Below are 13,532 nucleotides of genomic sequence, written 5' to 3'. Positions count from 1 at the left end.
AATTGCAGAACTGTCCTATTGGGGATGGGTCAAGAAAGACACTGCATATAATGGACCCAGAAAATCCAGGTTGTTGGAGAGGTGTGTGTGTTTATCAAAATTATCTTAAAAAAAAAAATCACATTATTGTTGCTATGAACACTTGACTAGTAAATGTGAAATATATCGTAGCAGGGGAAAAAAAATGCGTCCAGAGGGTGTTCCATCCTGCTGTTCAGAACATCGTGGGTGCTCAAATAATATTAACGCTCCACGATGAAGATGGTAGCGAGGATGATGATGATTAATGCAATCCAAGGAAAAACAGGGCTGGGAGGATGACACAGACGAGAGACCAGGAAAGGGAGGATGACTCACGGGTGAGGGCTATCTGGGGATAGAGCGATGTGGCGTGCACGTTGGCGAGCGTGGGGGGAGAGGCTGGGGCACGCGTGGCTCGGACCTGGGGAGTGGGCGGGTGGGTGCCCGTGGGCGGAGCGGCTCCGGGACTGAGTGGCTGGCAGCTATGTCTGCGAGAGCAGCAGCATCACCCGGGAGCGAAGCCTCCGAGACTCCGCCTAACTGACACCCAAAACTCTCCCTCTCCCTCCTGCAGCCCCAAACTGGAGGCAGCCGAGCCTGCGAGCAGCCTCGGCGGCGGCGGCGGCGGCGGCTCCAGCGGCGGCGGCCCCGGCCCCGGCCCCAGCCCCGCCCCCGCCCCGCGCGCCCAGCGCGCGACGCCCGGATCGGCCGAGCCTGGCGCGAGCCCTCGCCCCCTCGCCGCGCCCGCCGCGCCTCCGCCTGCCCGCCCCCGCCGGCCGAGGCTGGGCTGCGGGAGGCGGCCGGGCGGCCCCGAGCCTCGCTAGGGCGACCAAAACAAAGGGAGCATCCGGGACTGGGTGGATGCAAACAACCATGAAAGACTGGGTTCTCTCTCTCCCCGGCTCTGCTGCTGCCGCCGCCGCTGCTCCTCCTCCTCCCGCCGCCGCCAGGAGGGCTCCTCTGTGAGGGGAAGCAGGGGCGCAGCTGCTGGGCGTGAATCCGAAAGGTGAGAGCCAGGGAGCCAGAAGAGGGGGCGGGCAGGCCACGAAAATGTCCTCGGCCGTGGGGCCCCGCGGTCCTCGCCCACCCACGGTGCCTCCCCCCATGCAAGAGCTGCCCGACCTGAGCCACCTGACCGAGGAAGAGAGGAACATTATCATGGCAGTGATGGACCGGCAGAAGGAAGAGGAGGAAAAAGAAGAAGCCATGCTCAAGTAAGCCACCCCCAGCCGCGCCATCCGTGCCTCCGTGCCTCCATCGGTCCATTCACCACTCACTCACCCAATCCTCTCGGCTGAGTGTGGGGGAGGGGCGGGCGAGGGTGCTGGGGGTGGGGGCGGAGGCTCCCGCCTTGGGGCCAGGGGCGCTGGGCTGAGGCGGAGGGAGATTAGGGGGACAGCAGGAAGGAGGGGATGCCACCGAGCGGGAGCCCAGGAGCCAGGGGAGGATGGCTTGAGGCTGGGTTGCAGAGGAAGATTGGGTGGACGGGGACCACCCTGAGGGTGGGGTATGCAGAAGCTGAGGAGAGCGGGTGCCACCCAGGTGGAAGGGCCCTGGGCTGGGAAGAGGTTGAGGGGAGGGGGTGAGTGGGAGAACCGGGAGGTGGGATGGAGAGGTGCTGAGAACAGCTCCTCTTCTCTTCTTGGAGTTGTTTAGGAGGTTGGGGTTACCCCAGTGAAGGGTGCCAGTATTTATGTAAGAAAAATGCTTATGGTAGTGTTCATTTTGGTACTCATTCATCTCCAGATCAAGGTTGGGTCTTTTTTTTTTTTTTTTTTTTTTTTTTTTTTTTGGTTTTGGTCTTTTTTTTATTTTTTCTTCTCCCGTTTTAGTTTTTTTTTTTTTTTTTTTTTTTTTTTTTTTTTTTTTGGGCAGTTGCCATCTTTGGTAACCTGCCTACCCAGCTTCTCTTTAAGCTTTTAGTCACAGTCTTCTACACAGAATTCCTGTGTGAAGACACATTCTTTTACCCATATACAATGCCATTGGCGATGCAAAGTTTTTAATAAGGGGATAAGCTGATGGGGACTCCAGCCTGAATAAAATAGAGGTTCCTCTTTACTGGTTTCCTTCCAAGAGACCTCTGTGGCCTGCTCAGTTCCTGGTGGAAGCAGTACAATAGGGGATCACATATTTGCACACATCCCCTCTTAAAGCCCCTCAACCCTTCAAAGGCTCTCTGTCTAGAGCCCCATTTTCCTGTGTCTGAGGAGGGGATGGGGCTCCTTGCTGGTGGTGCAGGGGTGTGTGACACTGCCTGTGCTGCTGCTTATCATATTCTCAGAAAAAACTGCTTACAAGGTACTGGCATCCAGACTGGGTTTTCCTTACTCCTTAGCATCACCCACAGAGTGGAGCTGAAGGGGACTTGGACCCTGCTTTCCCTTGGGAGGTCTTCTTGTATTCAGGAAAGTTTTCAACTTGAGGGTAAAGGAATTTGGAGACCCTGGTTGGAACTAATTCCTTGGTGTCTCCTGTTTAGCCCAGAAGGTGTATCTGGGGGCAGAGGATTGGCATTAAGTGCCAAAGGGAACCTGTTGCATCTGGAGTTAGCTGAGAGCCAAGAAGGGCAGGAAGGGAACATGGGTGACACCCACGCATGGAACACACCCATCAGGGCCTCCCCCAAACCCTGAAGGATTGCCTCCTCTAGAGAAGATGCTGCCACTGAAGCTTTCTTCTGCTTCCTCTCAGTGCAGCAGTGCCTGGAAGGAGAGGAAAGGAGGGAGGCTGCATTCACAGACTGATAGGTCCCCACCCGTGTAGCTGCCACCCAGATGGAAGAGGGGGATATCGGGCAACTGCTGTGGATGCTGGGTCCCAGCACAAGGGTAGAAATACAGTCATTCCTCTTGCCCTTTCATTGTAGACTCAGAAAAGGTCCATTAACTTGCAAGGCCAGAGCTGGCCTTGTTCTATAAAGAGCAGCAGGTTTCTGGATTCCCTGCTCCTTCTCATCCAAAAAACAAATACTTTAAGCCTGGTGGCTTGAGGGAGGCAGAACCCTCGTTAATCTGCTGCCTGTCCCTAGTGCAATACTCAACATCCCTGGTGCTGCAGGCTTCCCCTCTTCTGAGACTGGAAGTAATGGATTGTGTCTGATGGTGCTGCTGTTTGTCTGTCTGGTTGTCAGTCCGTCTGTCCTCACTGGTTGCAGTCCCTGCCAACTGTCCTGGACACCCTTTTTGCTGGTCGGGATTTACAGGTTGCGCCTGTTCCTTTCAGTGTTCACTGCAGACAGCAGGTGGATGGAGGCCCCTCCAGCAGCCAGCGGAACCCATGGGCTGCTGATAGGGTCCGACTAGGAAGGGAAAGGCACAGTGCAAGTAGTGGCCATCGCGCCTCTCTGTTGGCTGTTTCAGGCTCCTGGAGAGCGAGAGAATTTAAGTGGGAGAGGGTGAGTTTTAGGACAGAATTCCAAATCTGTTAACTGCCTAAGGATAGCACAAGATTGTATGGGCTCCTGTGGACAAATAAAAATGAAGAACACCGTCCAACTGCTCATGTCTGAGACATCTTTCCCACTGCTGTTCCTGTGACTGCTTTGCCCCAGCTTGCAAATATTGTTCCTTTATTGCAAGGATTCACAAAATATCGCAGTATGTGACACTGTTATACAACAGCACTGTATCATCCCAGACCTCTGCATTAACTTTATCAATCAGCTTCGTCTGTTAATGTCTTGGCCTTTTGTGCAGTGGCAGATTGGTGAGTGTTTTGGAATCCCGGTTTGCTGCTGTGTAAGCGTGTCATACCGTCTGCACTTAGTCGAACAGTGCTGTACTTTTTTTTTTTTTTTTCCAGAGGGCACTTTATGTCTTAAAAACTGGTCATTGTAGAGGCTATTCAGATGACACATACATGTGGGAACTTAACGACATAGTCATAAGTGGTGGTCTTTTCTCAGCTTTGCATAAAAATAGTGGAAAACATGATACTTTTCACGAGGCTTTGAAGTGTTTGTTAAATCAGAGATAAGTTTTTATGGTAATGATTGGTCCATCATATCACATATCTGAGAAATTACCTTCACAACAGGCCCCACAAAGCGAAAGTTCTGGTCATAGCAGTTAGACTTAAAGTTCACTTTTGTCATCACTGCAGAACCATCACCTTGAGCTACCTACTGTGCACGCTGTCTCTCTCTTCACAGTGTGTACAAATGTGCAAGGCATTTATAGAGGACAGAAAACTGATGTGTGAATATGGGAAAGATTAAAAAATATACATTAAAATATATTTGTATAGTTTCATCAGCCGTGATTATAAATTACTACTTGAATTTGGCCTTGATAATTCATCTTTAGATATGCGTAAATGGAAAAGAATAATCAAGCTCATTTTTACCTCAAGATTTCAGAAAAATTTTACTCAAAATTCTAAGTGCTTAGTCATAAAAATAATTCATTTCGTTGGCAAAGTGCACCAATTTTAAATACCATTGCCATTTAACTTGAAATAGTTGAACCCCTTTAAATAATTCTTAATGACTGATTTAATTATCTGCAAATCAGAGGTCTTTTCTTAATCTTAGTAGGTTTCTGGTGAGTGCATGCCTGCGTGTGTGTTTTCTGAAGGCTTTTTGAAACCCAGCTTCCTCAATGAATACTCTTTCAAGTAACTGTCACCAGACACTGTGAGCCAATACATTACATGAGTTGAAAACTGCATTATCTGGGACCTAAATCAGAGAAGATCTTATTAGATCTAAAATCTTATTCCTTTTTTTTTTTTTTTTTTTTTTTTTTATAAAAGCTTCATAGAGAAAGGAGCCACAGAATAGTAAGGGAAGATAAAAAAATAGAAGTAGAGAGTTAAAGGGATTTGAGGATGGGAATTGAGAACCTTATTGAAATAATTAATAAAACTAGTAACATTTATTGAGCATTTACCTTATTCTGGCCATTATTCTAAGTGGTTGTTGAATCACATGCCAAAGGGTTGAACTATGCTCAAGTTTTAACACATGCATATTTGGATTCTCACAGCAGCCTGTGCAGAAGGTAAAGCAGGTCACATAATCCTCAAATCTTCATTCTAAACTCAGAGAATTCCAGTAATACCCTAAGCTGACTCACATTACATGGCCCAACCAGGATTCAAGCCCAGACCTTTTATTCTAAGTCTGAATATTTTCTCACACACTACACTGTCTTTCCACCAAGAAAAAGCTTGCATTTCATCTACCTTTTCCTTAAATTAGTTTGTGCCCTTTCCTCAGTTTTAGAGAAGTGGTTTGGCAAAAGATTAGGTTGACTTAGTAGATCAGGTGCTGATTATAGGAGGGCCTGGAGCTTCACTCACACTCTTAATAGAGTTTTCCTATGGAGTGAGGAGAAGCGAATTGTCTCCAATTTGAAGAAAATAGAAAGCGTCATTGTATAGTGGAGAGGCCATTAACTTTGGATCCAAGCATTTTGGGGTTCTAGTTCTAAGTCTGGCACTTATTGTGTAAATGTGGGCAAGACAATTAAATGGGGATTCTGTGAGGTTCTGTTTTACTTACAAATTCTGCAATTCATGGTGTGAAATTAATTTTTAGAAAATGTTGACTTTAGACTTCTCCCTCTCTTTTCTTTTAAATTATTTTTTTTTTCCTTATTATGTTCAGTTAGCCAACATACTCTCACTCTCTTCTTAACAGGAAGCTTATCACACATCCATAGGATCTACTTCCTTCATGAACAGAGAAGGAAATAGAAGTAGAACTTTTGTAATTTCAGCTTTTCTTTCTCCTTTTTCTCCCTCTAACCAATTATGCTATTATGACCTCATATGTATCCATAAGACTCAGTATGAAAGGCCACAATTAGCAAGTGGGAAAAGAAGGAAAAGCAGACAGGGAAGCTGGGGAGGAGTGCAGAGGGTGTCCCCATGGATTTTAGTATCATGTTTTCATTGGGATTTGCAAAGATTTTCATCTCTTACGCCTGAAAATATTCTCTCTTGTCGCGGAGACAAGGAAGGGTAAGAAGGAAAAGAAAGAATGCAAATAGTAATGAGGGACCGCTGCTAAAACACGAGCTGGTGGTGTACCATTTTTGAGATGTTGTGTTAAATAGAGAAGAAGGATAAAACTCACCATTTTACTTGAACTCTAGCTTCTTTGACTCCATTTATGGATAGGGTTACATTTAGAGAAGGTTAATCCTGAACTCTATTGAAGTTTTCTTCTTTCAGCAAAACTTAGTAAGTGAATGTGCCCCGGACTGAATTCCCAAATATTTCAGAGAAAATATAGAATAGGGAAGCTTTAAAAAAGGAAAGACATGAGGAGCTGTCAAAGAGAAGGGAGGGAAAGAGACATAACCATTAGTTCACATTTTTGCTAACATGTCTTGACTTTCTTTTAACTTGTATGTGTTCTTTCTTAACCAGATGTGAGGGGGCACCATCATTTAAATAAGTATATTACCAAATTTGAAATAGAATATGGAAACCAGTGTGGGCTATATGTGCTACTGCTGACTTGAATAGAAACACAACATCTTGGGAGTGTTATTTGCTCAACTTGTTAAATGAGGAGAACGATTTATCTTAAACCTGTGCAGTAAGCTTCCTGGAAAGATATCAAATCAGAAGTCCTGAAATATTATCCCGCACCTGGAACATACAGGTGGATGGGACTGATGTATCATGGATTATAAAGTCCATTGTTATTGCATTTCATATACCTTTATGGACAATTTTATATTTTTTTAATTTTTTAAACACCTTTTAAACACTTTTTACATTTTATTCTATGATATGGGTTGGATATTTCAGAGCTGGTCCTGCAAGTTGAGGCAAATTTTCCTAGGGCACATGACAACTTGAGTTATAGAACCCAGAACCTATGTACCTTGACTCCCAAGTTGGTAGTCCTCTTGTAAATCTTTTTAAAAGTACATTGGGCCAATAATAATAATAATAAAAGTGTGTCAAGCTGTGGTATTATGGTCTGTTTCTCTTTTCTCTTTGGTGGAGGGCTAACATTGATTGCGTGCTTTTCCATGTGTCAGGCATTTGCTGGATACATATTTCACTTGTCCTGAACTCACTCTTGATAAGAAGGTCTTCCTGTCAGTATTCTGTTTGTGTTCTAGTATTAGTGAAATTCCCAGCACTAGCTCGATACCTACCTTTGCTTATGACATTTGATTCTGGCGTCCAGAAAAGTAACCTAAAAGGGGGAAGAGAAGAATTTCTTCTGGCCAATGGCATTTTCAGCCCTTTTCCAAGTCTATCTCTCTTTAATCTCTAGATCTGGCCACAGCTTCTTCCTTAACCCTCTGCACCAGGGGCTTTTCTGATCTGTTGGATCTTTTGCTCATAGTGTTAATACCTTAGCATCTTTTCACCATTCTACTCCACCATGAGGTTATTTCTTCTCCTCACGATTGTTCTCAGTTTTATTTGTTAGGTAAGCTATTTTGAACAAAGTGTACAATAGTCAATTCAATAATAAGACCATTTTTTCAAGCTTTGAAAATGGGCATTGGCCATTTTATTTTATTTTGATTTCAGGCATTGGGCTATTGAGGTAGAATAAAGAGAGTCCTTTGTTGAGAGCTTGATGTTGGTGTGTTAACTACAATTTTGTAACTGCCATGGTCAGAAGGGAAGGTGAACATCAAATAGTTGGGTAGAGCAGTGGACTAAATGCTGTTCTTAACACTACCACTTTCTATAGGTGTATAGGTGTAACCCATCCGAGTCTCAGTTTCTTTGTGTGTCAAATAGAATTGATAATGCCTGCCCTGCTAACTTAGGAGGCAGTGGGTAGTGGAAACACCTTTAAACTTGAAATTGCTGTACAAAAGACTACAGAAGAATCTCAAGATTATCTTTTCCTGTGGTTACTGCAGCGACTAGGGGCCCTGTGGAGATGAGTTCTTAGAGAACGGTCCACTCATTGTGTCATGCCAACAGTAGTGTGGCGAGGGCTGCAGCTACCAGCTGGAGAATTTGGTAAGGAGGTGCTAGGTAAAATAAGTCCAGGGCTTGGTCTGAGGTGGTATTTACCTTTTTTTACGTTCTTTTTCTCATTAAATAGCTCATAAATGTCTTTCGTACAAAAAGCAATGTGGGCAAAGTGATCAAGTCTGAAATAGCTAAAAGGCAACTCTAATTCAAAAATGGGAAGAGAAATTAGTTTAGGGTAATTTCTTCATCTTTTACTAGAAAAAGACCTATGATTTTAGTGCCACTGGATTTTATAAATTATTCATTTTTCAGAATTGGCTGAATAAGGAGCCGTAAACTTGTCAAGTAGTAGTTTCTCTATCATGTCAGTTTATTGTTGGGTAATGTAATAGATTATACATTTTTCAGATTTTTTTAAGATTCTCTACTGGATGCTTTGGGTTTTCTGTGTGCATATTCTCATACATACTCTTTCATCAAGTTCGTATCCACTTTGATCTAGGTGAGTTTTCTGTGAATGGCAAGAGGGGAGTATAGTATACTGACTTTAGATTTTCTACCTCCATTGCTATCTTGTGAAAACTTCCTGTACATGTGAATGTTTAAAGAGAAAAATAGAATTGTTTAAAAAGAAAGTGACTATACATGTTGGTTTGCTCAGGACAGTATCTATTTATGCCTACATCTCCTCTATGATTATGGAAAGCACCTCTTTTTCTCAATTCTGTGTTTCAACATGGACAATAAATGACAATTTCTTCTTCTTTATAAGTTTTGCTTCTCTGATCCATTATTCATTTAAAATTTAGGAAAATCAAGTAATTAACAGTCATAGAATGTATCTTATACAAATAATACAAGCAGGTTATAGACATTTTATTTTGAAAATCATTGGTAAACAGAAGAGCTTTTGCTGAGAAGGAGGTGTTATCTTTTATGGAGTCTCAGTGGAATGCTACCTTTTATGGCAAAAAAGAATTAAAATTTCAAAACATTTTTCATATAACACTGGCTATGAATTGCAACTGCAGGCAGGACTTTCTTTATGAATGTTATCCTTTGGGCCTTGCAAAGGAGCAGCCTGCTATTTAGAGAAGACATTTAAGTAGATTTTAGAATGCAACATTTTAATAATTCTTCTCAATTTTACATGTTAAATAAGGTAATGTTATAGAAAGTAATTTCATACAAATTGAAAGTAATTAATGTGCTTAATTAGATATTAGCTAAGAACTAAAGAACTATAATGAGCCAAATAGTTATCTTTATGTAATATAACAGGTAATACCTTGCTAGTGATTTATATAGTATTTAGTCTTTTTTGTGTGTGTTCCCTATCATTATACAGGTAATTATTGCTTGCAAGATGCCATTATATTTACATAGGGAAGATAAATGAATTGAAAACCAATGAAAGTATCTGCACTGTGTATGAATTTCTCTTGCCCAGTTTACCTTCTTTTAATAGACTCACCTATATTCACAAATGGGAGCTAGTATAGTAGGAGTTATTGATGGGGCTTTCTGGCTCTATTTCTTACACTTTGTATAGTCTGTTTGATTAGCTACCCAGTTGCATTCCTGTGCTCAAATATGATTGATTTTTGAGCAGTATTCTAGGAGATTACTGATATTCTCAAGAATACCAGGTTATTTTAAAGTTGTAAGTCATCAGTGCACAAGCATCATGTGCCACATTATCATTCTTGATGTTTAAATGTAGCTCTTAACAAATGCAATGAGAGGCTCTTCGTTTGAGTGGCTAGCTGTTTTGTTTTCAATTTATGGGGTTTTACACTTTAGAAACATTGGGCAGATGATATATGAAATATCTAGGGAATGTTTAAATCAATTTATCAGATTTCTTTATTATAGGATAGTATATATATATTCACATTTCAAAGTTCTATCCAGGTCAGAAAGATTACATAGTGTATTAGCAGAAAGAGATGAAAACAAAAGTAGCCAAATAGCTTTTCCTTTTATATTTCATACAGCTTAGCAGATTTGTCTTTCTTAGCTATCCTGTCTTGTAATATATTGGAGCTTAAGTCTTCTTTCCCAACCCCTTTTTTCAGGAGGAAAACTTGATGTCTTAGTATCTGAAATAAAGGGAAATTGAAATGAGCTGGCTTATATATTTGGGATATTAAAATTTTGGTAAGAGTAAAAATTGTAAAAAGATTTTACTTTGACCATCATGACAATTGTCATAAAAACATAATTTGGAAAAATTAAAATACAAAAAAGTCTTCTTTTTTTTTTTTTTAAAGATTTTATTTATTTATTTGACAGAGAGAAATTACAAGTACACTGAGAGGCAGGCAGAGAGAGAGAGAGAAGGAAGCAGGCTCCCTGCTGAGCAGAGAGCCTGATGCGGGACTCGATCCCAGGACCCTGAGATCATGACCTGAGCTGAAGGCAGCGGCTTAACCCACTGAGCCACCCAGGCGCCCCCAAAAAAGTCTTCTTATGAAATAGGCTGGATATTTCAATATAAAGATGTCTCCATACCTTAGGCCAAATCTAATGACCTAATCTATAGCAACCTGGAGTAAAAACTTAATACTAGTCTGAAAAATTAACTATTGTCTGAGTTTTGTTCCAGACACCATGCACTGAATGGGACTGCCTGGTGTTTGGAACTCCGAAGGCCTAGGCTATAATGTTATTATTGAGTAGATCTATGACTGATAATCTGTCAGGTGGCTATCTATCTATCTATCTCTCAATCAGGTGGCTGTCCCTGTCTTCCATAAACGCAACATAGTTTAAAGTTCTTAAAGGTCCACATGCAGAAAAAGAAAAAAACAGAATTTACAATCCCAAGCTAAGCAGCAGATAATTTACCTGGTGAAGTAGTACAAATGTTAAAAAAATACAATGTGTTCTTTGGGAAAATGCTAAATAAGCCATACAATATAGTCCAAAATGAGTGGTGGTTATAATAGGAGCTGGAGGACTTCTTCAGGCTCTCTCTTGCCCTTCTTTCTGTAACTCCATTTCCTTCTGATTTGTCTTTTCCTTTCCGATGTGTCCCTAATCAATCTTCCACTGATAATACAATGTTGCTCTTCCCATGGGTCCTACTCTCAACCTTCTACTACCATTTTATATGCAGTTTCTGATCAATTTCAAATACGTTCATGACTTCAGTCATACTTATACTTTGATGATTTCCAAGTATATCTTTCTGCCTTAGAATTTTCTACCAAATTCTGAATGCATGCACCTAACCTACCTGCCAAAGATCTCTACCTGAATGTCCATGGGAACTTCAAACCAGTTATGATCCAGAGTGATGTCTTGACCTTCTGCCTAAACACTGTCTTTTTTTTTTTTTTTTTTAATTTAAATAAACCCTTGCCTTTCTGGATGGCATCTCCAGAGCAACTCCTTATTCAATCCATTGTCAGATCTTCCCAATTCAGTCTTCTTAGAGTCCTTTGAATTCTCCTTTATTTTCCAGTTGTGTTGCTGTGACTTTAATGTAGACTCTCATCACCACTCACCGGGTTGCCTGCAATAACCTCCTAATTCCATTTTCCTGCCACTGATCAGAAACCCCCTCCCATCTCCTCTTCACACTGGTGGCAGAGGAATAGTTTTAACATTCATTTAAAAACATATACGTGGGACGCCTGGGTGGCTCAGTTGGTTAAGCAGCTGTCTTCGGCTCAGGTCATGATCCCAGCGTCCTGGGATCGAGTCCCACATTAGGCTCCTTGCTCCACAGGGAGCCTGCTTCTCCCTCTGCCTCTGCCTGCCATTCTGTCTGCCTGTGCTCGCTCTCTCCCCTCTCTCTCTCTGATAAATAAATAAAATCTTTGAAAAATAAAATAAAATAAAAAATAAAAACATATACGTAAAACCCCTGTGCTTTCAGCGTAAAGATCAAATTTCATAATCTGTACATGCCTGCTGTCTCCTTTCACTGGCCAGGCCCACCTTCCTGCCATAGCCTTACTGAACAGGATCTCCAAGTAATCACCACAGCTTCACAACTTGGTGACTCCACTTGTGTTTCTCTCTCTGTTAGGAATTTCCTTCTCAGTCTACCTAATTTTTACATAGCCTTTGATATGAGTTCAAGGAACATCTCATACAGTGTATCTTCCCAGATTAATTTTTGTATTTTTTCCTCTGTGCCCATCTTTTTTAAAACATTTTCACGCCACAGTCCCAGCTCAGTACGGCATATGTTCCCGAGAGCAGGACATTCTATTTGCCAGTGTCTGGCATGTACTAGGTGCCTGAATTTTTTAAACTGTGTGTATGAATGAATAAATCCAGAGGATGTGGAGTAGAAGAGTCACCTAAGGCTGCTGGATGGATTAATAGGGTATGAGTAGGTGGATGGAGTGGGAAGGTTATGCTAACCATGGGTACTCTATCAGCAAATTCTGAAAGCAAAAAATGGGCTGAATGTTTTTGGCTGTTGAGAAAACCACAGTTGGCCAGAACTTAGAGAAGAATGTACTGGAAGTTGGATATTACAAGGTGAAATTGAAATCTAGTTTTGAGATGATCTGTTGTACTCTTAATTTATCATGAATGGCTTTTTGAAGGACAGCATTTTTAAAGTGTTTGCATGTCAGTGTGGGAGGATGTAAATAATACATTTTAAAACGTAATTCTCTAAACAGGCATGTTTAATGGAAATATCTCCTCTGATTTAAAACATCACTAACTTCAGTAACAGTTTAAACCGCAGTATATGTTCTCTGATTTGGTATTTAGAATTAGATCATAAGCAAAGTATTGTACTGGATTATATTTTTAATTAAGAATTCCCCTTGTTTAAGTTTAAGTCATATTCTAGACTTAAACTCCTTGAATGCTGGTATCTTCTTCTAATCATATTGGCATTTCCATTGCTTAATGCTATGGCTGGTACGTGGTTGAACGTTAGTAAGTGCTTGTTGAACTGGATTGCTCAGTCTGCATGCCCCATGGCAGAAAAACACTGGTCTTTGACACAATATAATGGGATTGAGTTGAGATATGGATGAGAGCTTAACATCCAGTCCAGGGGTGGCAAATACTCGGTGTACAAATGACTTCCTGAACCTAAAAAAGCATCAATGATAAATGTTAGATGTCTCAACATTTCCGAGTGTAGTACTCCAGGCCATCAACTGATGATAGTTGGCAATCAAGATGAAACATTTTAGCTGCTGAAGATATATTCCAACTCCACTTTTAAGAAGAGAAAACTAAAGCCCAGCGATTCTTTCACGTTTTCATTATTAATTAGTGAGAGGGTTAGTTATAGGACTTTGTGTCTTGTATCTTCTGACCCAGTGTGTTTTCTACTGTCATACTCTCTCCACATAATTTTATTTTAACTACCATCAAATCAAAAAAATTATTTTTTTTCTAATTTTGTTTTGATTTGCCTGCTCAGTAAGAGTATATGCTGTTATAGGACATTTTAAGGGAACTGAGAGAGAGAGAGAGAGAGAGAGAATTTAAGAAAGAAAAAGAAAGGAAGAAAGAAAGAGAAAAAGCAAGCTCCATGGGAACACTTAATTACTTTGTTGATTTCGAATTTTGTCATATTGAGTTTTTTTCAAAGTGGATCATTGCCAGGGACTAAGAAATAT

At 41.4% G+C, this 13,532-nt stretch overlaps 1 protein-coding gene across 1 annotated transcript in view; it reads left to right on the top strand.

Moving 5' to 3' along the window:
- Positions 1-775: 775 nt before the first annotated feature.
- Positions 776-13,532, top strand: part of RIMS1 (regulating synaptic membrane exocytosis 1) — a 492,355-nt gene continuing 479,598 nt past the window's right edge. Inside the window, exon 1 of the mRNA XM_059401539.1 lies at positions 776-1,235. Within this exon, the coding sequence (XP_059257522.1) occupies positions 1,072-1,235 (164 nt within the window). The 5' untranslated portion in view covers positions 776-1,071. The remainder of the gene's footprint in view (positions 1,236-13,532) is intronic.

This window comes from Mustela nigripes, chromosome 5 (genome assembly GCF_022355385.1).
Source record: "Mustela nigripes isolate SB6536 chromosome 5, MUSNIG.SB6536, whole genome shotgun sequence".
NCBI lineage: Eukaryota > Metazoa > Chordata > Mammalia > Carnivora > Mustelidae > Mustela > Mustela nigripes.
This window is presented reverse-complemented; position numbering and strand designations above follow the sequence as displayed.